The sequence below is a fragment of the Tamandua tetradactyla genome, chromosome 13 (genome assembly GCF_023851605.1).
Source record: "Tamandua tetradactyla isolate mTamTet1 chromosome 13, mTamTet1.pri, whole genome shotgun sequence".
Taxonomy (NCBI): domain Eukaryota; kingdom Metazoa; phylum Chordata; class Mammalia; order Pilosa; family Myrmecophagidae; genus Tamandua; species Tamandua tetradactyla.
In genome coordinates, this window is record NC_135339.1 from 78,730,582 (window position 1) to 78,746,576 (window position 15,995).

The 15,995-nt window shown below is 37.2% G+C and overlaps 1 protein-coding gene across 2 annotated transcripts in view; it reads left to right on the plus strand.

Annotated features, from left to right (window-relative positions):
• Positions 1 to 15,995, plus strand: part of PNLIPRP3 (pancreatic lipase related protein 3) — an 85,147-nt gene that overhangs the window by 5,459 nt on the left and 63,693 nt on the right. For both annotated transcript variants that reach the window (XR_013161192.1, XM_077124424.1), the window contains exons 2-4: positions 7,548 to 7,702; positions 14,454 to 14,573; positions 15,256 to 15,387. Coding sequence is in view for 1 of the 2 variants with exons in the window: in XM_077124424.1 (XP_076980539.1) it covers positions 7,548 to 7,702; positions 14,454 to 14,573; positions 15,256 to 15,387 (407 nt within the window). In the remaining variant the exon portion in view is untranslated. The remainder of the gene's footprint in view (positions 1 to 7,547; positions 7,703 to 14,453; positions 14,574 to 15,255; positions 15,388 to 15,995) is intronic.

Sequence of the window (15,995 nt, forward strand, 5' to 3'; positions counted from 1 at the left end):
ATTTTCGCAAACTTGCAGGACATAAATTATGCATCAATTGAGATGATCATGTGAGTGTTTTACTTCATTCTACTAAGATTGTGTATCATACTGATTGACTTTCAGTGTAGAACTGCCCTTGTGCTCCTTAGATAATTCCACTTGGTCATGGTGTATTATCATTTTCATATGCTGCTAAATTTGGTTTCCTATAGTTCACTGATTTTTATTTTTCTTTTTAAAATTAATTTTATATTTGGGAATTTAAGTGTGCATTAGGGATGAAATGTTACCCTTTATTGATATTTTACTGAGTTATCTTTATATGTTTCATTTCCCCTCTTTTTTTAATTATTCACTTCTATGGTTATGGAAAATTATCTGGTAGGACAGTTTTTTTAGTAAGGAATTGTCTTGGCTTTCAAGAATGGAATAGTGTGTGTTTGCATAACTTCTTTCTTTCTACACTCAAAATATAGAGAAACAAAGTCCATCAATGAGAAAACTAGGAATGTCCTCACTCACAAATCACAGAATAAAAAGATTATTTACTAGATATCATAAAGTGTGGACCAGATTTTAAAAGGATTGTAGTCTAGCTCATATCTTCCAATAAAGATCAGGGAACAAATTTTGTAAATTGGTGAAGGGTTCAAAAATTCTTTCAAGAATCAGGACCAAAAGCGTGGGCTAACCACAGAAGCGAGGAACTCTCTGCTTCCAACACATTTCTGCCTTCTTAGAATGGCAGGAGGAGGACTGAGGAGGGCCTATATGCCATGCTGCGAGAGCAAGGAAAGAAAATTAAGAAAATTAACCATTATAGAAATGAAAGTCACAGAAGCAGCAAAACATGAGAATAGGCTTGAGAAAATCCATGTGAAGTCATAAAATAGACTAAAAAGAGAATAACAGACATGTGAGCTAGGCATGGGGGTTACAATACAAATTACTGATATTTCTGTAGCCACAAATGGAACAGGAAAAAATATACCCCAGCCAGAAGAAGAAAATATACAGGGGAGTTCTGGATAAAGGCTTGGATAAAGTAGAGAAACTTCCAAAGATCAGGGGTACAAGCCATAATGAAAATACAACTATCATGAAACTGTCCAAACCAAATAGTATGACCTCAAACAGTACAAGCTAATAACTTAAGAAAATAAAAGTAAAAACTCAGAAAAATGTCCTAGTACTAAGACTTTTAAGTGGTTGAGAAATCAATAAGAATATTAAGGACAGCTATATATAATTAACTAGTATATACAATGTATACATTTCTAGACCCTGTGGTGACAACAGATTCTTTTTGAATATATGAAATGTTTATTTACAAAACTGACTGTAAATAAACCCATAAAGGAAATTTCAAAATACCCTATAAAGTAGAAATATTATAAGCTACATCCTCTGCCAGTAATAGTGAAAATTCAAAATAAAGGCAAAAAGTAAAAAAACAAAAATTTGAAAATTTAAGAACTCTTAGGCCAAAGAATTAATAAAACACTTCAATTGCAGAATATATTAAAATATAATAATTGGGTAAATATAGTTCAAAATCTCTGAAATAGAACTATATGCCTATTTAGTGAAAAGTGTAGTTTTAAACACTTATGTTACTAAACTATAAATGATGAAAATTGGTGAATTAGTTCAACTTAAACTAGGCAAAGAACGAGAAAAGTTGAATAGATAATTAATAAAAATAAAAATAAAAGAAATTAATGAATTAGAAAATAGGAAAAATCCATTATAATTAATAAATAAATTTATGTGGTAGTTGCTTAATGGAACCAATACAACAGAAAAAATGACTATACTTTGCCAAGTCCACATTGAAATTCGAGATGAAGATCTTATTCCTGACACCAAAATAAAACCCAGATGATGAAGACTTATGGGTAAAAATGAAACAATAAAAATATGAAAAGAAACAGTGAAATCGTTAATAATTTTGGAGTAAGGAAGACTTTTCTAAGCAAGACAAAACCCCAAAGACAAAGATTGATTATTTTGTCTGCATAAAATTCTAAAATTCTGTATGACAAAAAGAAAATACATAAAATGAAAATAAAAAGAAAAAACTAGACTGCATAAGGACAAAAGGGCAGAGCAGATTCCTCTAATATCAACAGGTTTTTAAAATAAGAAAAAAAATAAACTTTACAAAAATACACATAGGACATGAAAATCTCATCTACAGAAGATATATAAATAACCAGGAACACACAAAAGGATTTTTAAACTTTCTGGTAAAGAAATAATTAAAATAACTAAAATTTTCATTCTGTTGGTATATATAAAAATCGAATCTGCATACTGTTCTGTGATAGATGGCATTGCTCCTGGTTATTTACTCTCTCTCCCTGTAAAAGGATTATACACCTCCACTTTTTGCCACACGATCTGCAATGTCTTCCTGTGCAATGGGAGAGAGTAGTTCCAGCCTTTGAGTGAAAGGTTATGCCATGTCCTGATGTATGTTTAAAAGCCTTTGCATGGTCCAACCACTGCATCCTTTTTCTTTGCCCAAAGAGTGACATGTTCCCAACAAGGGCTACTCTTTAACTTGGACCCTGGAATTAAGACTGGTGAGTCAGACCCACAGTCAATCTAAAGACATTGCATTCAAATTACAACATGAGCGAGAAGTAAACCTTAAGTCTGTAAATCGGTGAGATTTGGGGGCTACTTGTTACTACAGTATAACCTAGCAAAAGCAAATAAAATACTCTCCAGTTCCACTTAGTGGTAGAATGACCTGTACTATGACTCATTTTTTCTGCCACTTAATGGCAATATAACATTGGGCAAGGTTATCAGTTTTTCTATGTTTTCCTTTCTTCATATATATATATATATATGTGTGTGTGTGTGTGTGTGTGTGTGTGACACAGAGAACACAATCTGGTTTTGCTATTTTAGTCATTATTAATAAGACAAAGAAACCAGATTGGGCATCATTTGGTAAAGAAGTACTCTCATCTTTTACCCTTTTGTGGATTTTTTCTTATTGTAAAAGTAATTTGTGTTCATTATTGAAAATTTGAAACTACATATAAGTGTAAAGAGGAAAATTAAAACTACTTGTGGCCTTACCACTGTTCATATTTTGGGGCACTTCCTTTCAATTTTATTTTTTCCCCCAAACATTTAAAGTGAGTGGTAGGCTTGAAAAAGGGCTCAGAGACACTGATCATCCGTGAAGGGATTGATTCAGGCACCAGCAAGGTGGGGGTCTGAAGTTAGACTTCAGCCGGCTCCTGCTGGGGAGAATAATGGAGGAACTTTTGTATTTGAGGGACTTGGCGGGGTGATAAAGGATGTGAGGGTTTGGCAGTGCAGGACAGGAAAGGACCTTGAGCCATTGGCCAAGGGGGGCAGGGAGTGCAGATTGGGAACGTGACAAACAGTCTGTTTCAATATTGCCCAGGTGTCGGTGGGGGGTGGCTTGTTATTTTACCCCTTGTTCAGGGTTCCAGCCTATCTGCCTTTTCCCACAAAGTAACTTTTTATAATTTACACTTTCATTACAAATTCCACTGTAAATTTGCTATAAACATTTTCAAATGGCTTCATAATATTCCTCAAATCATAATTTTTAGGCTATTATTCTTTGTTATTGGCCTGTAGCCATTTAATTAAATTGGGTTTTAAATTTGGGGAGGTCAGGTGCAGCAGAGTGGGAAACTCAGCCCATAATGCAGGAGAAAAAGAGTGTTACTAAGGGGGAGAATAGCAAACAAGATCAGCTTGGGTGGCTGCAGCAGCAGGGTGCACACAGGCACAGCGAGAACGACTTGCGAGCTTCTGCCTTCACCCTGTGGCCCAGGGTGGAGGTTAGTAGACTGCTCGCCAGGAGACGGGATTGTTTAGTTTGAAGCGAAAGTGCGTGAAAAGGGAAAGGGACTGGAGATCCAAGGGTGGTGATTGTTAGCTTATCCTTCAGGACCAGCTGTGAGTTTGGGTGAGGTATATAGGTAGTGTGGATTAGGGCTCTGGAGAGTTTATGCCCCAGGGCCAGAAGCTGTTTCTTAACTAGGTCAAAGGTCAGCATTGAGGCAAGTGATTTAGCCAAAGTAAGATGGATTCTGAGGCAGCACACACAAATTTGCATAATTATAACAGGCCACTTAAGTTATTGGCCCAATTTCAATTTATTAATTTTATAGCAAAGGTTATTTTTAGAAAACAATCAACCTCCCAGTTTTCTCATAAGTGGCCTTAATACCTTATGATGTTGATCTAGTCATCAGTCTGCTTCATAATATCTAGTTTCCACTTACTATATGCCCTTTCTATGGCTCTTTCCTTATGGAAAAAAGCACAGTGACCAAGAACCCTGATATGTTATAAATAGAGAAAATAATCAATATTTCTTATATTTCAGTGTTCTTTATAAATACAGAAAACAATGTTTATAAAAATGTTCATTTCAAAAGCCAAACTTTCTCCATAAATTGGATAATGTAGTTGAGAACTTGAGGGGAAAGCTACAGAATGCAAAAAATAAAGACACCTGGACATCCTGGGAAAAGCAGAGAATGTATTAGGAAGCAGGGATCCAAAAACGCTTGATGTGTGTCCAAATGAGAATTGGATGTGTGTGCAGTTCATGAGGAAAATTGGAATGGAGAAATGTTGAGAAACTGCAACATGCTAGTGATATATTAAAGACGGTACATGTTTACACTTCCAACAAAAGAAAGCCAGGGAATCCAGGAAAACAAAAAGAACTCAAGAAAGACATGATTCAAATACGGACAAAACTAAAATGTGACTGACTTTGAGTAACTGGAGTATAAGAAAGAATTTGAGCATTCTATTTGGAAAAAACAGGTACCTGAAAGATGATGTCCAGGAAAGGAAATGTAATTAAACCACGCTAGCTGGCTCTGACAGGAAAAATATTTCACTTAGTCATAATATAAATTCTGTTACTTGATTTTCCATTTTTTGAAGGCCACCTAGAGGCAAAAAAGGGAGACATGATTGTGATTACAAAACAAAGTCTGAGGGTGGGCCACGGTGGCTCAGCAGGCAGACTTCTCGCCTGCCATGCGTGAGACCTGGGTTTGATTCCCAGTGCCTGCCCAGGCAAAAAAATCTGAGTATCTTCAGATTTGACAGTCTGAAAATGAAAGTGCAGTTGACAGACACTGAAGAAGGAAGGGAGGACAGGAAGGAGAGACAATCCCACCAAATAACTTCATCTAAAAAACGGGGAGTTGAGTTTTAGGAAATGTAATGTATTGTTTACCATAGGGACAGGGACTTAAGGCTTAAAATGTACAAAGTTCCTATTTGGAATGATGGAAATGTTTTGGTAATGGAGTGTGGTGATGGTAGCACAACATTATGAATGTAATTTATCGCACTTACATAAATTTGAATGTGGTTAAAGGGGGGAATGTTAGGTTGTATATAAAGTAATGAAATAAAAAGTTTTAAGACATCCATGGAACTGTACTACACAGTAAACCCTAAGTTAAACCATGGACTATAGTTAATAGTACAATTATAAAAATGTCCTTTCATCAGTTGTAACAAATGTACCACACCAATACCAGGTGTTAGTAATAGATGGCATATGGGAATCCTCTATTTTATACATGATTATTCTGTAAACCTAAACTTCTCTAATGAAAAAATAAATGAGAAAATTGCTATTTGAAGTTCAATGAAAATCAATACATGAGCTAAAAACACTGTTTTTTGACTGTGTTATGAGAAGGTGAGACAAAATGGAGTGTGAAACATGTTGGTTATTGAGCTGTTGCCTCACAGCCTCAAGCCCACCTTTCTCTGCTGTGGGAAAACACAGTTCTCTATTTCAGCTGCTCCCAGAGGCACTTCGAAACAGGGTGCTAGATGGAGCCTGGAAGCTTCAGGGATGGACCCCTTCCTGTCTGCTCCTGGCTCCTCTAGCCACGTTCTAGCAATGGCTCTTCACACCAGCACTGACAGCCAGTTCCAGTAGCAGCGTCTGGTTCCGGTTTGTACTTTTTCTAATACTCCCAGAACCAACCTGAACTCCAGCTCCAGGGCCTCCTCTAAGCTCCTGAGGTCCAGCCTCAGCTGCCCAGCTGAGCAGCAACAACCCCCCACCCTCACTGCCCCGTCAATCTACTCTGCCCGCCCCCCGCCTATCCCTCAAGTTTCCAAATTTTAATAACCCAAACTCTGTTTATACAGCCCCAGGATGGGAGCTGCTTCCTGCAATTACTATTTTTGAACTTGTGCAGCGTCCCCTTTTGTCTTTCAGTTCTCCAGTACCTGATTAATAATTCTTTATATTAATTTCTTACAATGAAAATAACTGGTGTGGTTTCTGATTATTGACTGGTCCATGGTTGATACTGCATAAAAAGGAAGCTAAATCCTCATTTATTATTGTAGGAAGTTCATACATCATGTTTGTCTAAAGTTGATGCACCAAAAATTGATAGTAGAAGCACATTCTGTATTAGCTATGAAGGTAACCAATAGAAGAGCTGCAGATATGCTTAAAAGTGTGGTTCCTGTGGAGAGGGATTGGGATTGGGATGGGCAGGGAATGTTGTTCATCCACCCAATATTTTTTAATGTACAAACATTTCTTTGATTTAAAAAAATAATTTTAATCCCCCATCATCTCTCCTTAAATATAATATTGTGGAATCTGATTCCTAAGGATAGAAAAAAATTCAAAATCACCTACAATTTCAAAAAAAGATCTTGTGACTAGAGAATCAAAGACTTAACATAGCAATTTTGGTAAGCAATAAAAGAAAATCCTCAGATTCAAGTCTTTAAAGAACTGTAACCCAAACCAATAACTGATCTTAAATATTTAACTGAATATATTAAATTATCCCTCCATGTAACAGCATGAAATGAATTTATATATTTTTTGTGTTTAATTCCTCCGTGTCAAATCAAAATAAATATGAAAGGTCATAGTGAAAGGACAAATGAGAATCAATTAATTGCAGAAATTAAGACTGAATTTTCCCAAAGCCCCTTGTTTTAGAGATCAGTAAACTCGGCTCCAGAAAGAAGAAACTTGGTTACAACTAAATGAAACTTTGCTCTCATTCAGTCTCACTCATGGTGCATATATTGGGCTCCTTCTGTGTACCAGGCATGGTGCTAGGCTCTTGGGATACAAGGGTCCCTTTCATTAAAAGCTTTCAATCTAATGAGAAAAGAGCAAAATTCAGGGAAGACAGAATTCCAACTATGTCTCAGGCTCATTAACAAGGGTTTTGCTGTGTAGTAGCTATTCAGTCTTCATGACAAGGCTCCAAGGTTGGTGGTATTATCCCTATTTTGCAAAGAAGAAACCTGAGACTCAAAAAAAGGTAAGATAATTGCCCAAATTAAGAATGTCTGCTTCTAACACCTACAGCATTATAATCTATGGAGTCATAATGTGTGTGTATTGAGGGAAGAGGAGGAAAGGAGGGAACATTTTTTGAAGAGAAATTTAACTTAAACACTAATTAAAATTAACCCCCATAGTGTGAAACACAGCCTCTCTCCAGGCCTGGTTCCTGTAATGCTGACACTTCATCTTTTTGCTGCAGAAAAAGAAGTCTGCTATGAAAGGCTGGGATGTTTTAAAGATGGTTTTCCTTGGACCGGGACTTTGTCAAGAGAGCTGGCAGGTTTACCCCAGTCTCCAGAGGAGATTAACACGCGCTTTCTGCTATACACGATACATAATCCCAGTGACTATCAGGTAAGCTCACTTGCTGCCCTCCTCACAAAGATTATTCTAAAATATAAGATATAGATGACATAGGTTATTGTTTTAAAGGTAAATATTTAATACTGTGAATTGGATTTGTTCTAATATTCTTTGTCCTAATATTTAAACATGAAGATATGTTGTTTCATAAGAGGTAAACTTGGTATTACTTGCAGTAGATATATTAACTGAATTTTCCATACGTGAGACTGTGAACAAAGCAATAGTGCCTATTATTTGCTGATCTGAATAAACAAGACCATTGTGGTACACACATTATTTTAGGGGAAATAGGGTACATAAACAAATGCCTTTATTGCAAAGTAAATTATTATGTTATGTAAGAGTGAGAGCTTGCCTTCACCTTGGGGTTAGGGATAGGAATCAGGAAAGCTCTGAAGAGGATACCATTATTTCGGGCGGGCCTTGGAGGAATGGGCAGGATTTTTATAAGCAGGGATAAATTGGGGGAGAGTGCTGCTCCCTCGAAGGATATTAAGGAATGACCAGAAAGACAGACAGGATCAGGGGGTCTGAGAATCAGTGATAACAGACAACAGACAACTTTATTCTGAACCAGATCCTGCTTATTACTGCAGGATGACAAAAGATGTGCATGCATTTCCTGAGGGAACAGAGTGCTTATCTTTCAGTGCTCCTCCTTCATACTTAAGATAACCATCTGGGGTAAACACACATTCTCTTCCTCCCATACAGTTTTACATAAATCAGATAAAATAAAGCAGATTACAATCTCCACAGTTTACTGCCGCCACCACCCTAACGCCATCTGCTCCCAACTAATTGCGCAGGTCTTATTTTAATCCTATCTCCTACACGTGAGGCCAGTTGAGACAGAGTAAATTACATGAACAAATACATGAAGGAGAAAAACTGCAGGACATGCTTGATGAATGACAACATATGGGTTAGACTGGGGGCAGAGAGGAGTCCTCAAAAGTAAAGCTAGCTTGAAAAGTAGTTCAGGGACATTCCTTCCTGTGGAGTTTGGACTTCATCCTGTGAACCATCGGAAACCACTGGGAGTTTGAACATTTATTTCAAAAGCAGTGTATTCTGTTTTGTAGAGCTGGGAGAGACTGAAGGTGACCGTGAGGCCCTTTAGAACTGAGCTGTCTAGTATGGCACCAACTAGCCACATATGATTATTAAAACTAAAATAAATTAAACCTTCAGTTCTTCAGTCTCAGTAGTCACACACAATTAGCAGTTCCCACACAGGACAGTACAAATAGAGAATATTTTTATCATCACAGACAATTCTGTTCTTCTATTTGACAGTGGTGACAGAAAGCTACAGCAGAAGCTACAGGACAATGTTGGTGAGATATGGGGGGCTAACCTGAGCTAAACAGAGCAATGAAAGTGAGCAAGATAATGGAACAGAGACATGAAAAACATCATAAACTGTCCTGAGATTTGACACGAGTGACTGGAAGAACTGACTTTCTTTTCAGAAAGAGGAGCAGATTTTGGGTGAAAGAGAATGCGTTAAATTTTGGACAGTTACAGTTGGGCAGGCTATTGGAGATTTTCAGCTTTTACAGCTTAGCAGGCAGTCCAGAGATGAAAAAAAATGATTCAGAACTTTTTTCCCTAGGTGTGAGAGTTGAAACCCAGTAATGCATGAGACCCCAAAGGCAGGGAGAAAGGTGAGAATTTACACCTAGGTAGAAGACTTAAATTTAGGGAGCAGGAGAGAGAGCTACCAGGGAAGGGGCACTCCCCAGTGCAAGAAACATTTCCAGTTTCTACTTGCATCTATAACCTTACGGTTTGCTTTCTGTCAGATGCATCACAAGCAGAGAGGGCCTCGCCAGACGAGAGAGCCAAATACAGTGATTTGTAGCTGTCTGCTTACCAGACACAGACACACACAGACACACACACACACACACACAGACACACACAGACACACACACACACACACGTCCCTACTGAACTATGTCACCTGTTCTGTAAATGATGTCTGAAAGCAAGAAAACTTCTTGTTTTTGGTTTAGAGAAACAAAGAAACTGTCATCCAGCCTTGTAAAATATAAGACATATGCTATAGCTACAGACATACGGACATGGCGACCCTTTCTGAGCCCGGCGGCAGCGCAGTCCCAGCCTCTCCCTGTCTGGGCGCGCGGCTTCGCTGGCCTCGGCTCCTACGAAGTCTTCGGCAAGGGGCTTTCCCACACCCTCTTGCCCTTTTCGACCTGGCCTGACAGCTACGCAGGAACTTCCCACGCTTCTTGGGCGCGGGCTCCGAGCCCCTGGACATCCGCCGGCAGCTGCGTTTCCAGAGCCCGGATTAAGGCGGCCGCCCTACGGCCGACCCAGCTGCACCCCGTGGGCGGACGGGAGCGGCCGGCGCCAGCCCCAGCCCCGCAGTCTCGCGAGATTCTCCGGCCTTGAGCCCGCGGCGTTCGGGAACTGCTTGGCTGCTCTAGATAGAGGAAGGAAGTGATTCCGGAAGCAGGAATTTAAGTTAAGGCCCGCAGAAATGTGTGAGAAGCCGTGCAACCTTAAAATAATGTAAGGATGTGACAAAGGGCACAGGCGCATCATAAAAAAAAAAAAAAAAGTGAGGCTGCTAAACTTTTTAGAAAAAAGTTTTTTACTCATACAACAAACTCATGGCCCAAGCCGTGAGGAAACCAGTAAACTTGAGCAATTTTGGATTGACTTGTAAGCAATATGATGAATGAGGAAGAACGTGAATACATTAAGGATAGGATATAGTAGCATATATTTCTTCATCCCATAAGAGTAATCATCAAGTCAGGTGAGAAAAACAAAACTTACAGGAAAGGCATTCTCCAAATACCAAGGAAAATAAAGTGTTGTGGGATTTTAACCCTGATGGGACTGTGAGAAAGTCACCTCTATTTCATTGTGTCTACGGACGTATGTTTCAAGAACAATGTCAAGACCTTGGAACCAGAGCAAAGGGAATGCAGTCATAGCGCAAAGCTTGACTGTTCAAAGAATCACATGTAAATAATCATAATAATGTAAATGCTGTTTATATTTTTCATCTTTTAAGGGAATACTTAATTATGGTTTCAAAGAAGAATGGAATGATAATGTAAAAACATAGGGTTAACAAATGGAGGTACTGAAGAAAGAGGAGAAGTAAATGGAATGATGGTGATGTCCTTATAAAGTGGGAACTGAAGAGGTACTGTGAATTTTTGAAGGGAAAAATGACGAATTTTATTACTTAAAGGGTAGCCACAAAGTCTAAAGTAGTATATAAGTATATTAAAGAGGGAGGAGAGCAGGGGAGAACAGCATGAAGTCAACAGAAAATGCCTAAAGATGGAGAGTTCAGGTGGGATGTCTCAAACAAGAAATATTACGAGTACTTCAAGCATTTGAATGTATACATAAGAGATTTTTAGTATTTCAGAATTTGGAGGCAAACGTATAGATTTAAAATGTGAAGAAGACAAACCTGAGGCGATTCTGAACTCCAGGAATAGAATTGTTAATGGACTGCACTGATCTCAGCTGTGCATGATACAAGTCATAAAAAGTCAGTTGTTATTTTGTGAACACTGAATTCTGATTTAGCAAGAAATGATTATATAACATTGGGGGAATGGGAGAGGGTGAGGGGTATATGTAATTGGGAAAAGTCAATCAAAATCTAATATAAAAAGTTAAAAAAAGCAGCATAGACATGGTATTTAGAAAAATGGAGGTAAATAAGAAATAGATATGATAAACATGGTTGTCTGAATAAAGGAAATCAGGAGTAGGTAGAGAAAAAGCAGAGGACAGCTGTATTTCACTACCAGTCTAAAGGTATTACTTGATTTGTTTGAACTATTTATATATATTTCTTTGAGTAAAGCTAATTTAAGTAAATTCTATTTTTAAAAATTCCCCAGGCAATTGAAAGTATACACCAGAGTAGAATGGAATTGAGTTTTTAATCAGCCAAGGTTCTGTTAAAATATAAACTAATTTTGTGGCTTTAGGTGAGTCCATTTATTGAACTAAACTTTGGTTTCTTAAACTAGCAAATGAGGGTAAAAATATCCACCTTGAAAGGTTATAAGTAAGTCTGTTTTACTGCTGGATATAAATGCAATAAACATTATATGTTGTAACAATATCACATTAAGATGTGAATAAAATTTTAAAAAAAGAAACTGTCAATTAAAAGTTTGATTTTTCTAACTGTCAGTTAGTAAAAAGGATCTACGTTAAATGCGAATGTTTGGGAGCACCTTCTCTGTTTAGAACTTTCAGGGTATGTCTGTCCATTCTGGATGAACTGTATCCCTGGATCTTCACCTTCAGTACTCATAGGATTATTGGTCCTTTATCCTTCTGTATATGTGGTCATGCACATGAATCTTTGTGGGGAGCAAAACAGAGGTGATGAAAACCACTCATTAGGTGAAGCATTATAAAAGCAATGAAGAGAAGGTCAGAAAACCAAGTACTTCCTAATAAAGGACCCATAAAAACAATGTCCTTTGGGCGTTTCCCACCTCCACCCCACGTTTGGATGGAAGTCTGATGGCTTGCTGTCAAAGTGTTTTTTTAAAAACAGTTAAAATAGAGGATAAGTCAAAGTGTAATACTTGAAACAAGGATTGTCCCTTGCCTGACCTCATATTCTGTACAAATTTGACTGTCTTTGTTTATGAGGAAGTACAGTTAAAGTCTTTATGCAATAGTTTAACATACTGTTCACCCGGGGTGGAATTGTCCTGGGGAACATGATGCCACAAACTTAGTCTTCTGAGAGTTATAGGCCTTCACAGCTACCTTTCTGCAAGAATAAAACTAACCCACCTACTCCTGGAATCTGTGGCTCCTTAACCTAGAGTGGCTCATGCAGAGGCTGACCTGGTGCATCTTTGCACACTCTTGTTCCTGTATATGCAGCTTCAGTCAAGGTTAGAGCACACTTGGGAGTATTTTCACTTACTTTAAATGCTATCATCTAGAAGATAGTGAGCAACTGAATAATGAACTGATCCAGCACCAGTTAGGCTCCAGGTCTACCAAAGATAAGCACGACAAGAGGATAGGCCCCTCACGGCTGAACATCAATACTTGAACTAGGCCTTTGTCTTCATACCCCATTCGGTATGATATTGACACTGTTTTAGTTTCTGTCCTTGTGGTGTCAGAGTCCAAGTTGCCTTCCTGTGATTCCTTAATGTTGTATGAAGTTTCCCGTTTGCCAGATTGAATGTGGAGTGAACAAAAATGTTTTCCCTCCGGTGTCTTTTGTTAATAGTGGAGAAATGTTAGGATCCCACAATACCTTGCCAATTTGAGGCTTCAGAGTGAGTCCCACCTCTTAAAACTATTCTCGTGATTGAGAAAGAATAAACATACTTTGTTTACTAAACTCCCTTTCAAAGTAGGCTTTCATGATCTAGAAACAAGTATGTATAGTAGGTGTATAGTATTTGAGGCTCCATGTTGGTCTGAAGGAGGTGGAATCCTTTTATTCGCACCTGGATTCTTTTAGATAAGTGGATGAACACGTCTTTGTACTTGGATTGCATTATTTAGCAGAGAGGTGCTTCCTAGGAAGGCAAAATACAATTGATTGTATTATCTGCCTCAGCAAATGACACGTTTAGTTTGAGTCCTATCAGTAGAGAACAGAATGGTCAGAACACAGCTTACAAGCACAGAGGTTAAGCACATGACTTCAGATAAAGACTATGCAGTTTTGAAGCCTGTTTGTAGGACCCATCAGCTTCAGTACTTTGGGCAAGCTGACTCTTTAGTGTTTCCATTTCCTAATTTGTAAAATGGGATGATGATAATAGCATCTTCTTCCCAGTGTTGTGAAGGTGAAATGAGTTTATAAAGCTTATCAAATGCTTAAAACATGCCCAGCATGTGGACACACACAAGTGTTAGTTATTAAAATTATTGTGCAAACCAACTATGACTCCCATAATAATTTGCTAATGGTCTTGGAGATACTTCAACCAACAAGTTGTAAATGAATTGCATATTACTATTAAGCACAGGTAGTTGGAAATAGGCTCTTGGTTTGAATTGCGTAAGTATCTAAATACATTACTTTTCCAATTATAGAATTTATCATTATCAATCTTGCTATTTGCTGTGATTACAGTACTCATTTTTCAATAGAATTGCTTATACATGTGCTTTTTAATCTTCTAAATAACAAAACCATTTAAATTCATGGTATCCTAAAGTCTTTTGAGAGTTCAGCTATAAAAACAAAATATGAGAAATACAAAAGAATATGTAACATTCATACAAAATTATCTTTAATATGCTGTTGTATTTCATGTGTTCAGATTCTAACTTCTATTCCTCATTTGTGAATGGGATGAACGATCTTTATTTTGCCATCCTTGCCAGATGTTTCTAAGTCCCAAATAACATAATTTCTCATGAATTATATTGAAAACTGAGAAGTGTTCTAAAACACAAGCCTTACTGAAGTTCTCTTTTAGAATGCTTATAAATATTGCCTTTAAACAAAACATCTTTTCTATCCTTTCCTCATTATTAAATTTGTGTATTGTATTTTATAATGCATTAATAATCTCTTGGTACTTTTTTACAATATGTAGCAGTAATTATTTCTTTGGTATAATGTATTAAAGAAGTTGTTTACAAAATCAAATTTAGTGAAAAATTTTTGAGCAGCTTTAGAATAATTCTATATATTAAATAATTTTGATTTGTCATTTTACCTTTCTTTCACCTGAAACAGGAGATCAGTGCAGTTAATTATTCAACCATCCAAGACTCACATTTCGGAACAGGCAAGATCACCCGTATCAACATACCTGGGTGGAAGACAGATGGAAAATGGCAGAGAAATATGTGCAATGTATGAAGTGAATACAGTCTTCCTTTTCTAAGAGAATGAAAGCCTCATGTTTAATATGACTACACTTTTTATCAATTCACATTATTGTGAATCCCCCAGTCAGTTATCGCCATTGTCCTTGTTGCAGGGCCTCAAAAGAATTTTCATTTATTATGAATTACATAGATTTTCATGGTATAGATTTTATAATTTTAGAGTGGCTAAATTCTTACCTTTGACAAAAGAGTGAATGGTATGATCAATTTCTCATGTAATTTAAGGGAAAAAAATTCTGAGTTCGTTTCGTGAAATTAATTTTCCTCCCTTATACTCCAAATTAATGACTGCTAACATAGTAAGCAATTAATTGTTTCTAAGGCCGTATAGTGTAGTGGAGTCAGGCTGTCTGAATTCATATCATGGTTTTCCTACTTACTAGCTCTGTGATCTCAAGCAAGTTGTATCTGCATGTCAGTTTCCTTATCAGTAACTTGAAAATAATATTAATACCTGCCACATAGAATAGTTGTGAGAATTAAAAAAGGTAATATATGTAAAAGGGTTAGAAAAGTGCTTTGCATGTAGTAAGTCTCAATAAATACCAGTTGGAATTATTTCTTATAACTGTAGAATCCCTTGTCGGACACTTGGGTTTTTTTAAAATACTTATTTATTTAATATTTATAGTAAATCTTTGTACTAGGTGTTGCTACAAGTGGAAGATGTGAACTGCATTAATTTAGACTGGATTAATGGTTCCCTGGAATACATCAGTTCTGTAAACAATCTCCGTGTTGTTGGTGCTGAGGTGGCATATTTTATTGATGTTCTTGTGGTAAGAAGTGTTGATTTTTCCTTAAATTATAATTTGTTGAATTTGCATTGTAATGTCCTGAATTCTTGGCAATTTTATATACTTTTTATTAGCTTAGACAAGTACTGAACATGTGAAATAATATGCATTTGAATAAAGTGGACAGGAAAGGGAAGTTAATCTATGAAAGAAGGGTCTGTGGTTGTATGAAGTACCACGAGGTGGCAGTATCTCTTCACAAGCTCATCACCACCGAAGTCCCTCCAAAGACTTGGTCAGTGTGTAGGACCATCTTCCTTAGTTTTCATCACACTATAAACCTGACTTTAAAGATCGCAAACTGTTTCCATCTTACACATGTTATTTGCTTAGAACATGAGATGAATTTTCCCATAGAAACAGAGTTCTGTGACAGTGAATTATGTCGATAGGCCAGTCCACATACAACTGTTTGATACATTTTCCAAAAGAATAAAATAGACGTTTACTATTTGTGAGGGATACGCCCTGAGGCATTTACAAAGCTCCAAGTACTCTGCCATTATAGGAAGTAACTTCCTATCATAAAATGCAATGAAATGAAATGTAAAGATTTAATGACTCTTAGAGACCTTTAAGGAGGTTCATTC